Raw genomic sequence first — 17,996 nt, 5'->3', positions numbered from 1 at the left:
CAGCCCACAGCTGCCGCCTCCTCTCCTGTGCCGCTCCCGGTCCCTCTTACATGGTTGGTTTCTGCCCCAACCCTACTCAGCTGTTTGTGGGAAACCCACCGCCAACCCCTAGACACCTCTTTCTCGGGCACTATCCTGCCCCCAGCAACTCCTCTTGCCTTTGCTAAAATCGCTGTCCCGGGCTTTCCTGCCATGTTTCTTTCTACAAATTTTACTCGAATCACACAACTCACTCTCTGTCTCCTCCTTTGCTCCTCTCTTAGACAATTAAAGGTATTTACTCCCCAGGGCCCCTGTGGTCCTGCTGCTTCGTTGGTTGTCCCTCCTGAGCTGATCGTGTCCCACAGATGGAACTTGTCCTATGGCTTACATCCCTACCTTCCGGACAGTTCCGTAGCTAGACACCATCCCTGGGTCTCACGCTAACCCCTACTCTGGGTACAGTTCCCATTGCGTTCTGCAGAATCACCATGGCCCCAGTTACTGAGATGGACACAGCACCAACGGATGGAGCCGCCTCAAAGGGGCGAACACCACGGGGCTGCTGAGACACCCCTCCCTGCCCTTCTTCCCCTCCTGCACCAAAGGCCTCCGGGCCTCTCGCCGCTGCCTGTCCCAAGGGTGAGCTATCTGACAGGTCACCTGAAGGGCTATTCTCAGGTCAGCGCGTTTGACGGTTCCTTTCCCAGCACCGCACCATTTATTCCTCAGCCTCAGAGTGAGTGTGGGCCTCGTGTGCCTCTGAGCCTGCACCCGCCCCACTCCTGCCACCTCCACCCCTTCCTAAAGAAGGGGACAGCCGAGGCATGACCCGTGGTCCCCACGCACACCTCTTCACCAGCACATGTGCGCCTGTGGCAAAATGACTCGTCCCCTCCTCCCGCACCCCCCATCGCCCACGCCGGGGCCAGGCAGGGCTCCTCCTCTCCCAGTGCTTCCAGCTGTGGGAACCACATGGCATTTGCCAACTGAGTCTTCTCCAGGACCCAGCCTCACCAGACTGGCCACAGGCTGCATCCTGTGTTTTATCACTGAGGAATTATAAGCTTTTTGTCGGGGTCAGTGTGTCAGTGCTTCTCCCCTAAAGCCACCTGCCTAACAGGAATGTCTGATATGGAGCATGCCAAAATGCAGACGATGATGATGTCAGTGCAGCTGCCCTGGACAGCCGTCTATGCTGTGTCCCCCTGGGTCAGGCTTCACAGACATGACAGCCAGGATCAGGTCGGGGGGCGCCCTCACCTCACAATGCAGTAACAGCAGAGCCACCTGCCAGGGCCTAACAGCTAGGAATCAACAGAGCCAGGCCTACCTATCCACATGGCCTGCTCCCAGGCACAGCAAACACCCCAGTGGCTCAGCTGCCACACGCATGTGCACACATACACCACAGACACACCACACATCCCATACACACATACACACCACACATCCCATAAACATATACACACCACACACCACACATCCCATACACACATACACACCACACACTACACATCCCATACACACATACACACCACACACTACACATCCCATACACACATACACACCACACACTACACATCCCATACACACATACACACCACACACTACACATCCCATACACACATACACACCACACACTACACATCCCATACACACATACACACCACACACTACACATCCCATACACACATACACACCACACATCCCATACACACATACACACCACACACCACACACCCCGCACATACACACCACACACCACACACCCCACACATACACACCACACATCCCATACACATACAACACACATACATACCACACATCCCACACACACCACACATTCCATACACACATACACACCACGCACCTCACACACATACACACCATACATCCCATACATACTGTATATCCTATACACGTACACACCATACATACGCGCCACACATCCCATAAACATATACACACCACCTACCATATATCCCATACACACCACACATCCCATGCACACATGCACACCACACACACCACACATACACACCACACATCCAGTACACACATATACACCACAGCCCACACATCTTGCACACATACACACATTACACGCACAAACACTACACATACACACCATATATCCCATACACATATATACACCATACACTGCACATCCCATACACACACACACCACACATTACACATCCCATACACACACCCCCCATATACACAACACGTCTCATACACACATATACACCACACACGATGCATCCCACACACATATACACATCACATGCACACACAATACATACATACCACATATCCCATACACATATACACACTACACACCACACATCCCATACACATATACACACTACACACTACACATCCCATACACATATACAGACCACGTACACATACTACACATCTCACACTACACACCACACATCCCATACACATATACAGACTACACACACACTACACATCTCACACACATATACACACCACACATCCCATACACATATACAGACCACACACACACTACACATCTCACACACATATACACACCACACATTCCATACACATACACAGACTACACACACACTACACATCTCACACACATATACACACTACACATCCCATACACATATACACAGCACACACATACACTACACATCCCATTCATATACACACCACACACATACACACCCCATATATATATACACAGCATACACACATACACTCCACATACATATACACACACCACACACATACATGTACACACAAACATGTGTCACATATACCACACACGACTACATACCTAAACATACTACATGTACACAGATGCAAACATACACATGCCACACACAAACATACATATATATACATCACACACCACATATACCCCCCACATATATACAGACACCTGCACACACACAACACATATACCACATGCACATATACACAAACACACACACATCAATTTCAGTTTTCCAAGGAAAGTTATTAAACTTCTGCTGCCTGATCTCACCGGTCTATTCCAAAACCTAGTACAAGCTGGTATCTGATATAGCACAAAAGTCACTTACTTTAATCTAAAATCAAAACTGTCATGAAGTTCTGTCATGATCCCTAAACATTTTGAACTACTTGACAAATTAGCAGACATAAAAATCCTACCCAAAAGGCAATCTGGAAGACTGTACATTAAAATTGACTTTGAAATGCGAAGCAATGAAACTGTTACATCATGGCCTCTCTTATCAAACATGGAAAAGCTTAGAGGTGGGCAGATCATTTTGTAATGCTATATCTCATGTTTGGGAAATTTGGAAAAGGGGAGGCTTTCCAACTGGGATCATCTGGGTTTGGACATGTTTGTGCTGACAATACTTGCTGTCTTCACGAGGGATTCCAAGATAGTGGTAGGAAATTGCAAGACGAGTAACACAGAATTTTCAAAATTTGCTCCATGGACCACTGAATAATAATTCAACTATGAAGGGGGCAAGGAACTAAAAAAGCAAGGTGAATAAGAATCCAAATAATATGCTTTCAGTTATTCCTCAAAGAAGAAAAAAAAAAGAAAACTTGAAACCAATACTCCAGTCACTTGAAGTTCGGCAAACAGTTCTCGGCTTGAGACTTCTCTCACATTTGAACATGCTTGAGCTCAGCTGCAGCTAATGCTCAGATGCTGCTAGATAATATTTCTCCCCAGCTAAAATGGGGTTTATCGGTTCAGAAGAGATGCATTCCGCAGATAAAAACAACTTCCTCTAGCTGCTGATTAGATAAGCAGGCTCCGCATCCGTGCTCAAAAGCCTGCTGCCCAATCTCCAATTAGACCAGAGCGGCTGCTTTCTTTCCATGGTGAAAGCTGTCCTCAGCACCACTCCTTCCTTCCCAGGCTGTACAGGACTGTTACTACCATTTGTCTACCTCCCCAGTACCGTGCTGGTCTTCTGCCTGAAACTCTAAAATGAAGGGGAGATTTGGCACCAGAATAGCTGATTAAAAATATGGTAATCCTCTTACAATTCCCACTGCAGTCCTAGAACTCATGGCTGAGTAAAGAAATTTTTACTTCAATTGAATGAATAAAAAAGAATATTTATACTTTTACACACTCAATCATTTGTTCTGAAGTCCAGAGGGAAAATACCTAGATTTTTTTTTTCCACTTTTTTTTTTTTTTCCAATTACGCGAGGGTAAATCAAATCCTCTCCAAACTATTCAACGTGAAGTACCTAAGTTGTGCTGATTCAGTTTCTATCTCTCCGTGCTGCCAGGGAGCCTAGATCCTATGCCTCTGAACACCACACTGTGAGATGCAGGCTGAAATAAACCACTCATGAAACCATGGCAATCTCCTCACAACTCCTGGAGTTGGCTGCTCCAGTGCACAGAGCCAAAGAAGCACATTCTGGAATGTACCAGGGCATATAGAAATACACCTTATCTCCCTATATTCAAACTCATGGGTCCTCCCGCCTGAATAACTACTGCCTGAGGTTGTCCCGATTATCAAGCCAGGTAGCAAGTCATTCAGTAAGCCTTGCTCCAGGCCCATATGGGCCTCAATCCTTCAGCCTTCCACAGATTCAACTAACCCATCTCCGGTTGCTTACATCAATCATGGTCCCAATTCAGTCCTATAGCATTCCTGTGCCTCTGCCCTGGGTTTTTTCTTCAATTCTACTCTAAGCCCTAAATTTGCCTGTCTGCTTTCTCAGGGGTGGCCATCCCATTTTCTAGCCTGGAATCTTTCTTCTCTGTCCTCTGGTTTTTTGCTCCTCTGTTCTGCCCACCCAAATGCCTCCCCTGCTTCCTGAATTCATGAGGGAGGAATGCCCTTACTCACACCTCCAGACCTCTGTGCTTGTCAATAGAATCCTAGCAGCTGAGAACCCTTGGTTAATTTAGGACACGGAAATGTGTACAAGAGAGAAGTCAGTAACTGGCAAATATGTATGTATAAAGAAGGAGGAAAAAAATGCAAGTATTACTGAATAAGGGAAGAAAATAACTAAACTTTTACTTTTCTCACACAAAACACTTATCTGCTCTCCAGACCCCAACCCTGACATAATTCCTAAATGAAAAACTTTTAAGAGTCCCTGCTCAAGAGTTTTCAGAACAAGTCTTAATTCATTTTTTTACTTCTCTAGCATGTGTAGCATGGCTGACTGAGTAAATCTGGGGTTGCCTGAAGAGGTCACTGAGTGCATCCTCAGCTTTAAACAGTTTCATACACAACCACTTCAGAGAGGTGAGAGTTCTCTAGTTTTTAAAAAGACCACTTCAGAAGCTAGAGTCTCATTAAATAGACCATTCTGATGACTAAACCTCTCCTTACCAAAAGGAGAGTAAAGACCACATCTCTCCTTTAAGTCTAACTTAAATTCTTCAAGCAGCACTTTAAATCCTTTGTTCCATTTTCTTCAGACCTGGAAGAAAATGGAGGCCAACTGAGGGCTGCAGGGCTGCTGTGCCCTCTGGCTCTGTCTCCTTCTCCCTAAACTTACACACAAACCTAGAATGTTCCTTCCACACTGAATGAAGCAATGAGGTGTGAAACCATTACTTATTTATTCTGGGAGTGACTCACCAATCAGTATAACCTCGCACCCTCATCATAGGGGACTGATTTCTACCATTCCCAGCAATTTGTTTATTAATATGGTCTGTTATCCTTGTTGAGAATAGATTTGCCTAACACTGAAGGATGCCAGTGGTCATAACAGCTCACAGCTTTCCAAAAGTGTTCCTTGTCACTTTCTAAAGTAGACACCCGTGTAATCTATTATTAGCAAATCATTTCCCACCTTTTTTTTTTTTTTTTTTTTTTTTTTTTTTTTTTTTTTTTTTTTTTGCATCTTTTAGCCTCTCACCTTTTCTTCTTGAAATTTCAACAGTGACAGCTCGACTTGGACTTGAGTCAGGTGGCGGCCAGCACCCTTACTCTGTCCTTTAGTCTTGCCCTATTCTAACAAATTCCTCTTTTCTCTTCTGGCTGTTTTCAGTTTGCTTATTCTTTGGACGACTTTTCTTTTTTAAGTAAGAAATACCTCTTCTATCCTTGGTGCGGGTCATCTGTTCTCTCCCTTTTCGCAACTGAAGCTACGATAACTTCCTTTACCCTTCTTGTAAATCTTTGAAATTTCTATTTTGCACAAGTTGAATTTCCTTTATCTGTCCTTTTTACTTTGTGTCTTTGCTACTCTGTCTTCAACAAAGTATGTCTATATATGTTCCATCTAACCCTCAAGGCCATTCTGTGATGCAGGTTCAGTTGCTACTGCCACCTTCCAAGGAGGAAACTGAGGCTCAGAGAGAAAAAGCTTTGCCAGAAGCTCCAGGCCAGGGAGGAGGGAGCTTGGACCTGTCCCTTCTGAGGTGTGCCTTACCCACAGGGCACTCTCCACCTCTGCTGCTCACCCTGCATTTCAGCAACTCCACTTCCTCCTGCCGGCCCCACTACTTCTGTCCCGGGGAGGGCTGTCTTCTCATTTCCTGCTGTGCGCTCTTTACAGTCCTTTACACTGATGACTCATTCCCATGGAATAATGTGATGAAATATGGCACCCAGTTTATTTCCTTTATCCACGAATTCCCCCACCTTTTTATATTGTTTCCTAATGTTCTCTACATACTTCATTTATTTAATGCTATACACTACAAATTAATGAACAGCTTGTCACCACATATGAAAGCCGGCTGGTTTCCTTCCAGAACCATCGAGGGTGGTCTCTAAACTCACCTATGTGAAGAGCCCTCTCTTCCCTCCATGTCTTCTTGGGCACTTCGGTCTTGTGGGATCCTCTCCCTCCCTCACTTCCTCTTCTCAAGCCTCTCCTTTGTGTGGTGCCCGGTTTGTCATGTGGGCTTTTGCATCTTTTTTGCTTTCTTTACAGTAACCCATCACTCCTGTGGCCTCTAGCCCCACTGAGGAGCATTCATCTCCCAAATCATCTCAGTGCCCACGTCACACGCTGTCCCCGCCTGTCCACAGGGCTGCATCAACTGCTATTTACAAGCTGAGCAAAGACGTTTTCTAGGGTTTTTAAATTTCACAATTCTGAAATCATATTTTCTAAACTTCATCCTGAAGGAAAGGTAGACTGAAAATCATGTCAAACATGACAAAGGGCAAGGCCAGGACCCACGGGCAAGGACAAACCTGCCCCTGACTCCAAGGTGACGCCTGTGGTGGGGGCAGCTGGGACCGAGGGCAGGACTTTGAACCAAGAGACACAGCTCTGGGAACCCATCAGTAATGCCAACCACATGTTGGGTGGTCTCCCACCCAGGAAAACCCACTAACAATATGACGTCCATAAGGGACAGGATACTGACACTGTTTTGAAGGCATGTGTGCTATTCTTCACTCTCCAGGAATCGGCCTGACTTTCAGTTCTCTAAAGGTGCCCCAGCCACGATGGCTCACAGCCTTTAAGGGCAGTTGCAGGGATTCCAGGGAGAGCCCATCTCTCTCTCCACAGTGACCAGAGCCGGCCTCCTCACTCTGACATCCAGGCTCTCTATTCATTTACATGGTTAATGGATCATTTCTTCTGGTTCAGTCCCTGAGCCTCTCTGTGTTCTTGGGCAGGGTGTGAGCATCTGTTTGCTCCTGTGTTAATCAGGGAGAACAGTACCCTTGGCACTGGGTGCTTCAGGGACTAAAAAAAATCAGGGAACATCACCACCCAATGACTATTCCTGCGCCACTTTTGCAAACTTTTCTCATATCTATGTGTTACTATTGACTTAATGTTTTTATTTAAACTGATTTTTTAATTTACATAAATGTGTTTTGAAAGGAACCCTTGTAGTGGCACAGTGTATGGTAAAACCAGTATCACTTGCAATACATAGAAGACAATCTCAAAAATAAATACATAAATTAAAATGAAACATGATCATTTGCATCCCAACTTTGGAAAAGCCTGAAATGATATATGTATCTTTCTTCGGTAGAATAGAGCAGATAATCCACAAGTTCATTTCTCTTCCCCTCTACTTTCATATAGTAGCCATTTTCCAATAGCGTAAAATAATTCATAAATATACTTGCTTTCTGGATTCATCTACACCAAATGGCTTTAGCCACCATCTTTATCTGTTTATGCCATTAACTGTGCTGCTGAGTTAAAAGAAAAAAGAACCATTATACCTAGTCCACTTGGTTTCTAAGACACATAAAAAGCATACAAAATATGTTTTCTATACATGTAGATAAAATTCTCAGTTATCACATTTTCCATTATTGCATTAGGATGTCCTATAGACAGACAGTTGAGGCGATTCTCATAAGCCTGAGAATTTTAAATACATGTTCCCTCCTTGGCTATGGGGGCTTATGCAGCTGACCCATACTGATCCAGTCTACCTCATTTTACCTGTATGTCCTTCATGATATTCTTTTATGCCAATAGGTGGCTTTCAGTATCACAGCTCTTTCTCTTTTTAAAGGAGAAAGCAAGTATTCCAGGGAACCGTTGACTCAATAGCTCATGAGAACATGGTATAATGGAGCGAGAACTAGTCTTTGAGTCAGAAATTCAGTTCAATTCTGACTGTGTCATTTGACCTTGGTTAATTCACTGAACTTCTCTCAGTCATTGGTTTCTTGAAATAAAGAAGGTGGGTGACGTTTTCCAAACACAAACTGTCACATGTGTAAGTTGACCAGTGGAGTTGCAGATGGTTCCATATGTACTTTTTTATGGAAAACGTATGTAAATGTGTGCTTAGATTTTTTTTATAACATTTAAAAATTACCAGTTATGAAACTTTCTGTTTTTAGTTAAATCTGAATTTTAAGAACTAGAGATTAGAGGGATAACATAAAATGGCCAGATGTGGCTTCTTCTAACCCCAAACACTGAAGAGCACTGTTGCCAAAACACATAAGTGTGTCATTTTCACGATCTACAATCCATAACATTTGATATTCCTGCAAGTGCAGTGAGGACAGAGGACAGAGACAGAGACGCCTCCCTGGGCAGGATTGCTCCTCAACTTGGACATTTTGCGGGGTGTGTGGCTCTCATGGCCATGCTGGCCTGTGAGTGTCCATCCTCCCACACACCAGAGGACCCCCATCCAGCCAATCTCTGTGCCATGTTTCTTATATGCCAGTTGAGGGAACACAATGGATAAAATTACTCGTATCCCTTCATCACTGTCTTGGAAAAATACAAAGAGACAAAGGTTTCACAGGCACAGAGGCCGCTGGTGACCCACTTACCCACAACTCTGTCGCTCTTGGAGCTTTGCTGTCCTCCCGAGGTGGTGGAGAGGTCCTCGGGGATCGGCATGGGCTCATCGCCCTCATCTGGAGTATCGCTTACTGGGGGGCTTTCCTTCCCTGAAGAGAAAGAAGAAGCGTGAGTCTCGGGCGGTCATGGTCAAGGTGCCTGGGCTTCCCCCTGGCTTGGCTTGAGAGAGTGGCATGAGGAGGCAGGTATTGGGTAGAGCCAGTGCTTCTCTGCTGGGATGCATATAACCTTTTTCTTTTTATATGAAAAGTCACTTCTCCCCACACAAGACAAATGAGAGAACACAGATGTGCAAAAGGGAAGAAATACAATCACCTATAATCCCAGACACTGCCACTTTAAAAATCATCTTATATACTATAAATAATATGAGGTGACATCATTTTGTTTTTCAAAATGAACTAGGTTTTAGACATTCTCATGTACATATTACCATACTCAGGGACATATTTCCATAATTTCATTTATAATGGGCACACTAGGATTTATTTAAGTTCTTTTCCTGTTTTCGAGTTCATATTGTTTTCTGTCCTTTTTTTATTATTAAACAACACTGTAACGAACATCCTAATAGCCAATCTTTGCACATATTCCTGATAATCACCACAGTACAAATATCTAGATGTTTTATCACTGAGTAAAAGGCATCTATATTTTTAAGGTTCTTCCTATCTTTTGTCAACTTATCCCCCTGTAAGCTTGTTCCAATTTACCGCCACAATGAGCTTGCCGCACCACACCCTCTTGTCAATTTGTGTTTGAGGATACCACACCAGGTATCCTGTCATCTGCTCACTTTCTTTGCAAGAGCCAGGGAATATCTTACCAGCTGCTTAGTTTGACTTAACTTGGTGGGGAGAAGAAGACTGGACAGGGAATGGAAGGGAACCCCATGCCTACTGGGAAAATGATCCCCTCTCTGCAAGCAAAGGGAGTCTGCTAACACAAATTCTTTTCTTTGAAATAGGAAAATAAAATATAATCCATACAAATACAAAAATTGCTTACACTATACAAAGTAAGATTTACAAAAATGAAATCGGGTTTTACAGAATACCTGTATTTATTTTGACTGGATTAGAATTTAATTTGGCCAGAGGCTCTAGCAATGGGGAATCACTCCTACTCTGAGGAATCCAACCTTCCTTGGGAAGCCACAACTGGAAGGAAAGGCTCTTTTCTCCACTGAAGCTGCAACTCCTATAGTTTCCGCCCTTCCAGATCTAACTTAAACTTGAGTTGAGACACAACCCACATGCAAGAAACAGATGATGTGAACTAATGCAGTATAGCTACGTGTGGAAGACCATTTTAGAGGAAGGTCCTGAAGAAGTCTAATGAAACAGCAACAGCCTGGGAGCGTGTGCCTGCTGACTGAGCTGGCAACAGGCAAGGTGATATGAACACACAGACAAACCTAGATTTTTGAGAGTGTGTGCAAATGATGAACCAAACATTAAAAGGTCTGAAAAATATGACTAGGTATTGTGTGAAATGTCCTTGTTTGTTGAATAAACCTTACACAAGAGTAACACCAGCATTTCAGATGACTGGCAAGACTAGTAAAATCATTCCCGGTATATAAAACAACCCTTCCTGGAATATTTAAAATAGAACCTGCACAGGCACCAAGCCTATGCTCTGGGGAATACTATTTCATTCTCTGGAAAACAGACATTACAATTTAATATTCCAGCTTAGCTGTAATTACCACAATTGGCATATTTTCAGAAAGAGCATTATTGGGTATATTTGGATAGCCAATACAAAATTAATAGCTAAAGATGGAGCAGGATTATAAGAATTTCCCAAGGAAAAACAAAAGGCCAGCAAGACATTGATTGAAAGTGCTCATGTTATGCTAAAGCCTTGGAAATGTGTATTAAGTCAGTACTATTTTCATTGCTATAAATAGAATTTTTTTTGTTGTTTTAGATGGATTCTCACTCTGTCACCCAGGCTGGAGTGCAGTGGCGTGATCTCGGCTCACTGCAAGCTTCGCCTCCCGGGTTCAAGCCATTCTCCTGCCTCAGACTCCCAAGTAGCTGGGACCACAGGTGCCCGCCACCATGCCTGGCTAATTTTTTGTATTTTTTTTTAGTAGAGATGGGGTTTCGCCGTGTTAGGATGGTCTCGATCTCTTGACCTCATGATCCGCCTGCCTTGGCGTCCCAAAATGCTGGGATTACAGGCATGAGCCACTGCACCCGGCCTATAAATAGAAAAATTTTAAAGTAACAATTGCTAAATATCTTACTGTTTTCAGTTCTTTCATAAATGGAGAAAAACTCCAAATAGGAGAATGCAGGAGGTATATGAACCACCTGACAACTCTTATTTTTGTATAAGATGACTTCCTAGGGCAATGATGCTCAAACTTCCAGGACTTTAGGAAGGTTGTCAGAGGAATTCTTATTTTTATTTTATTTTTTTTGGCAGCGGAGGGGTGGGGGTAAGAATAACAAAATAATCTTACACAGAACTGTAATATACACAACGGTCCCCTACATAAAGTGGGGACCTTGCAATTTGGGGAGGCAGGGACCCAGGCCACTTGCCTTGAAGACCTGCTAAAGTACCTTCATAGAAATGACCATGAAGCCTCCTGGCCTGACATGCTATCCCAATGAGTAAACATGTACAGAGCGTGTAGGGTGTGCATGTGTCTCATGATTAACCAGCTGTCATTATTATGGGGTGGGGGAGGGACGTTGAGAAACTAAACTTTATTGACTCTTTTCCGCCTATAGCTTTTCCCTGTGATCGCGCTGGAGCACTGCAGGATGCTCTGAGATGCCTTTAGATGCACAGCACCCTGGAACCCAGGAAGGATCATAAAGAATCAGGACTTACCCAGTGAAAAAATGTCGTACTTTCTGCTCAGTGCATGCTAAAATACATCCAAATAACTCTTAGTTACTTTTACTAAAAAATTTAACTGCTGTATCTATGAGAGAACAAGATCCACTACAATTTGTTGAGGATGGTTCATAATAACAGGTGTGCTTCTTAAGAATTACATCTGCCTTTACTTCCTGCACTGAACTAAATGTCAGTGCTCCAGTGTCCCTGATCTTGCATCTCAGGACATTTATTTTTTTCAACATGGGGGAGAAAAAGGAATAATGAAACAGTAGGGATCGCAATTCTAAAATACCATGGGTCAGACTGATCAATAGGAACTCTCTATGCAGAAGAAACCACATGGGGAGACGGGAGAATAAAAAATCAGTCTTGGCATGTACAGGGGCATCGAGTAAAAAGTCAGAACTGGATGGTAGTGAAGTGAGATATATTCACATGCCCACCAAGGGCTCCATGTTAATTCAAGCTCGCCTTGCCTGAACTCAGTGATAGTTCTTAAGAGGTTGTCTGATTTGCCTAAAAGCCCCAAAGTGTGAGTCCGGGCTGCTGAGAATTTCATCCCTCACGTGAGCCTCTGTGCCCAGGGCCCCTCATCGTCTGTGATAGCTGAGGATCTCCATGATGAAAAGTTATCACTTCATGAACCCCATCAATATAGGCACAGTATTTTTAATGCATTGATTTTAAACAAATTTGTCCAGTTAACCATTTAAAATGTAGAAGTATGTAAATATTATAAAACACTAAAATGATTAAAACAAGTCAACACATCTCAAATACTAACACACAGTGACTAGGAGTTAGTTGACCCAGGACATAGTTCTGGCTTTGTGGCTTGACCAATTAGTTGTAAGACCTATGGGAACACAAGACTGGTCCCCTTTCTAAGACTCCTTCCACAAGTGGAGAAAGTAGGCTGAAAAACATGATTTTGGTCTATCTCACAGAGTTGCGGTGAAGATAAAATAAAAATAATGTGCATGGATTATAATATGCTAGGTAAACTTATGGTATTATTTGGTAAACTATATGTACATAGAAACATAAGGTATATATTGCATCAAGCTCCCACACTTTTCCTAAGAACATGTACAATGGCATGCAAACACACAGAGATGGACACAGCAAGACATCAAGTGTTTAAATAGAATAATTTAGAAGATGCAATACAATTCACTTACTTAGAAAAATGAAATAAACTTCTGGTTAAATTACACATTTACACTTAACTTACCTATGGCCTATGTTTCAAATAAAGCATTACCTATGTGAAGTGTTCTGGGAAAACTGGATGAGATATGGTATAATCAGCTTATAAACTGTAAGCAGATAATTTCTCAAGTAGAGTATAATTCACTCCACAAAGTTCTATGATCCCCCCTCTCCCAAATGCATGGGGTTTTAGTATATATAATTGCCCAAGAGGACATAATTCTCTAGGTAAATACAAGCTCAAAATATAGAATCCCAACTCTGTCAAGTAGTGGAGAAGCTTGCACTATAGGGTCCAAGTAGGGATCCCACCCCAGAGCCATCTCTGACTCCCTACTGGACTTCTGGTCAGTTACTTAAATTCCATGAGTCTCAGCTCCCTGCAGGTTGGAAATGATAATTGTATTTTCTTCTGTGGGTCCTTGTGAGGTTGAAATGAGAAAACACTTCAGGTAATGTTTGGTAAATACAAAGCATTTAATCAATGTGATTTACTATGCTTAACTTGATAAAATATTCCCATTTACACTGCAATATATACAAACCTTCTTTATGTAAGCAGATTATATACATCTAAGGGTATACTTCTGGTTTCCATATCCCCAAAAAACCACACTACAAATAGCATTAAGCCAATATCCAATACATATTTAGGGTCACAGGTGCCAGAGGAACCTTAGAGATAACTGGCTCAAGTCCCTCCTGTTACAGATGATACTATGGTGGTCCAGGAGGCAAAAATAACTGTCTCAGGTCCCATCGTGGGAGGCAGAGATGGGATGCTGATGCACGTCTCTCAACTCCCATATCCTTTACTTTCCTACCGGTTGACTCTTTAGAAACCAAACCAAAAAATAATGCATAGGTATAACACGTATTTTGGAAAGACTGCCAAAAACACAAAAGAAAGAAAAAATATGCTTTACCCAAAGAATTAGTGAGATGTGCCTTAACGGAAAGGGTAGCTTGCTTTAGATATGCTCTCCTCCAAGTCCATCAATAGCATTTTCTCAATACTCTGTGAATTCAAGTCAGTAAACGCTTATGGAGTGTCTACTACTACACATCTGTGAGACACTGTAAACCAGGGCATAGCCCACATTTATACATCTCAAGGAACAAAGAACCCAGTGCTTTGAAAAAAGACAGATGTTAAGTATTTATCTGTTTATCAAGCATTTCACATACATTAGGTTGAATCCAATGAAATTGCTGATACATGAATATTTTATGAGAAAAGAGGATGATTTAGGAACATATTCTTGATAAGATTTCTTATAATCTATAACATAATCTTGATAAGATTTCTTGTCAAGAATGTCAACTCCTATTTGGTTAAATGTACATCCTTAGCCATAACTAAGTGTTATTTCTTCCAACTTTAGAAATGAAAAAAAAAACAAATACTGGTTTTAACTGGAGAAGCAGAGATCAAACTCCAAGAAGTAGAAAAAATATTCTTTGATTCTTTACTAAAAGTGACATGACACTTTAAGTGCTCTCATCACTATGTAGAGTGCTCAAAGGTTAACAGAAATCAAAAGTACTATGAGTGTTTTAGAAATAGGAATCCCTTTGGTAAGTGTACACAAACTAAATTTCAGACCAAATCATTTCAAACAAAAACAGAGTTTCCTTTTTCAGGAAGTCTTATGTAATAAGGTCTCCATTCTTGTCCCCGCCCCCAGCTACCCTATCCTTTGAACGGTTAGGGTGCAGAACAAATTACTTATTTTGTATAATGGTAAAGACAAGAAAACTACCAGAGGAGAATCAGGCTTTTGTTAGTTTTGTTACTAAGATATGAGATCAGAATACTGAGTGGCTATTCCTTATAGAAATATTCTAGAGATGAATCCATAGGTGTCCGCATTCAGCTTTGACTCTAGAATATCAGAGTGTAGACCCCTGCATTGGCCAAAGGGGTCTCATTTTCTTTAAATGCACCATGCAAAATACCAATTTAGAAGCTACCCAAAGTGAAAGCGACAAGGAAAAGAAAAAGAGCAGAACAATGAAAGCATCTTTTTGGCCTCTGGAAATTTTTAACATGCTTGGGTTTCTTGACACTCTAATCACTTCTAGTCACAGTCAGCAAACCCAGTGAATGAGATCCTCTTCCATGAGTGAGGATCACAGTCCTCATCTACCAGTGTTTCCCAGACCAGCTTTCCTAGGCTGCAGTGAGAGGCTGGCGAAGCCAAACGAGAGGCTATAAAGAGCTAAACTGCTTTTTTTTCCCATTTAACTAGTTTTTTGCTGTTGTGCTTTTTTGTTTAAGAAACAAAGTATATGCTTAAGGAAAATAAATTCAAATAATGCTAAAAGGTAGAAGATGAAAAGCAAAGTTTTCCTTCTTCTCCTCCTCTTCCCTAACTCATCCCCTTCCTTCTACCATCAATCTTCCAAGAGGAAGTCCAGGTTAATAAATATCACTCTAGAATTTTCCTAAACGTTATGGGCAAGCATATAGAAAATGTGTATGTGTATGTAATTTATTTTCTTTTTAAAGAACGAGATCATACTTTGCATGCTATCCAGAACCATGCTTTTCTCACTTTCACATGTATTTGAACTTCTTTTCAAACTAGTTCATTCATATCCTCCTTATTTTTAAGAGCTGTATGTGGAAGTACATGGATGTACCATAGTTTTAAAATACTGATAACAATGCTGCAGTGAACAAATGTTTAAATGCTCTGTGCACTTGTGAGAATGTACCTCTAAGGTAAGTTCTTCAATGCAAAATTGGTATTTGGATTTATACCATTTTTGTTTACATAGATAATCACAAGCTTTTGGACACATTTTCACTTTTACCAACTGTACCATGAAGTGCCTGCATACCACATTCTAAAAGTTAAAATGCCACATGTTCCCACTCACATGTGGAAACTAACAAATGCTGCTGTCATCAAAGTGAAAAGCAGGACAGAGGCTAATAGAGACTGGAAAGGTTGGGGGAGGGGAAGATAGGGAGAGATTTGTTAAAGGAAACAAAATTACAGCTAGGTAGGAGGAATAAGTTCTAGTGTTCTACACCATTGCAGGATGACTGTAGTCAACAATAATATATAGTTTCAAATAGTTAGAAGGAAGATGTTGAATGTTCCCAACACAAAGAAATGATAAATGTTTGAGATGATGAATACGCTGATTTACCTGATCTGATTACTATACATTGTATGTATCACAACATCACTATGCACCCAATGATTTTGTGTCTATGTACACAACTATTTTGTGTCGATTAAAAAAAATTAAAAATTAAGTGAAAATATTCAATGATATACAAACAGAGAATTGTATTTCAGATATAAATGTACACAAAGAATGTGGAAATTATATTGTAATAAATACAAAGCCTAACTCTAAAGGAAAAACAAGCTAGCCTTTTGTTTGTTCTTTGCATCTGGGAGAGTTTAAGTCCAAAACCTGAAACATAAATAGAGCGGCTATGGAGTGGTGGAGAAGGAAGCCTGTGATTGGCAGATCTATCTCCAGTTCCATGGAACTCAGAAGATCCTCTGCTGCACCTTCTCCAGGGAAGCCACCAAGCAGGGGAGCAGCCACACACAGGTCCTGGTCTTCATCAGGAGCACTGACTTGTGCAATCCCATAGAAACTTCCAAACACAAGGGTGCTCAGCCAAAGCAAGGTGCCACTGAGAGACCTTTCTCAAACAGAAGTCAGCCTCTGGGGCTGGTTGTGAGTCTGTGAGGCTCAAAAATGTGAAATACCTAAAACCCCAAAGTCTGTGAAAGCCACTACTGGGCCTGACGCCTCTGGATACAGGGCCAGACAGAAAGCTGTCTTCCTATGTCCATGCATTGGGGAACTGTGCGGTTTTGTTGGACTGGCTGGCTGTCCATCCTCACTACTGCCAAATGGTCACAGTCTGTGACCTACCCTTAGGCTTTTCCTACACAGACTTCTCCACTTCCTGGGTCTCCTGGATGAGAAGAGTTATGTCCAATATAGCTTGAAAAGATACATGGCAAAGGGGAGCCATGTTGTGTCCATGCTTGATGAACAAATAGTCACGACTGTGCCCAACAATTCTGTTTTTCAAGCTTTCTCTCTCTCTCTCTCTCTCTAAGTACCATCACTGGCATGTGTTTGGGTTTTAGGGCAGACCAATCAGCCATTTTTCCTTCCAACAGTACAAATATGTATTTAACTCTTCCCATTTTTTTCCCTGAGGTTTAATAGTAAAACTAATTTCATCTTGGAGACTTTCTGTTCAGCTTCTCAAAGTGAGATAATTTGTAATGGGTGAAGGAAACACTCAGGCAATTTCCATCATGGTCTTTTCTTTTGCAGAATAGCCGCTAGTCCTCCCCCATGGCCACACCAAGCACTCTGACTTCTGGCCCCAGGGAAACTTTTCTCATGAACTTCCCACATGGGTATCTTATAAGGTCTCACCTGAAACTTGGGACATGTCTTGACCCTCATCAGCATCCATTGTCCTCAGGTTATCTAAGAAAGAGAGGAAGGGATTTTAGTTTAAAGCAAAAATACCAATAAGATATGAGAAAGAGAGAGAGAGAGAGATAAAGAACCCCTATGCTATTTAACAACAAGGTTATCTAGCAAGAATAATGCATTTTCCTCCTCACATACTTGCCGGAGTATCAGACTGGCACAGACCT

At 42.1% G+C, this 17,996-nt stretch overlaps 1 protein-coding gene across 19 annotated transcripts in view; it reads right to left on the bottom strand.

Moving 5' to 3' along the window:
- IKZF1 (IKAROS family zinc finger 1) overlaps nucleotides 1–17,996 on the bottom strand; it is a 101,993-nt gene that overhangs the window by 69,151 nt on the left and 14,846 nt on the right. For all 19 annotated transcript variants that reach the window (XM_050785584.1, XM_050785597.1, XM_050785600.1 and 16 more), the window contains 2 exons: nucleotides 17,770–17,823; nucleotides 9,234–9,353 (listed from right to left, as the gene is read on the bottom strand). In XM_050785584.1, coding sequence (XP_050641541.1) covers nucleotides 9,234–9,353; nucleotides 17,770–17,809 — 160 coding nt within the window. In that variant the 5' untranslated portion in view covers nucleotides 17,810–17,823. The remainder of the gene's footprint in view (nucleotides 1–9,233; nucleotides 9,354–17,769; nucleotides 17,824–17,996) is intronic.

The sequence above is a fragment of the Macaca thibetana genome, chromosome 3 (genome assembly GCF_024542745.1).
Source record: "Macaca thibetana thibetana isolate TM-01 chromosome 3, ASM2454274v1, whole genome shotgun sequence".
NCBI lineage: Eukaryota > Metazoa > Chordata > Mammalia > Primates > Cercopithecidae > Macaca > Macaca thibetana.
Note: the sequence above shows the minus strand (reverse complement) of the source record. Positions and strands in the feature narration are given on the sequence as shown.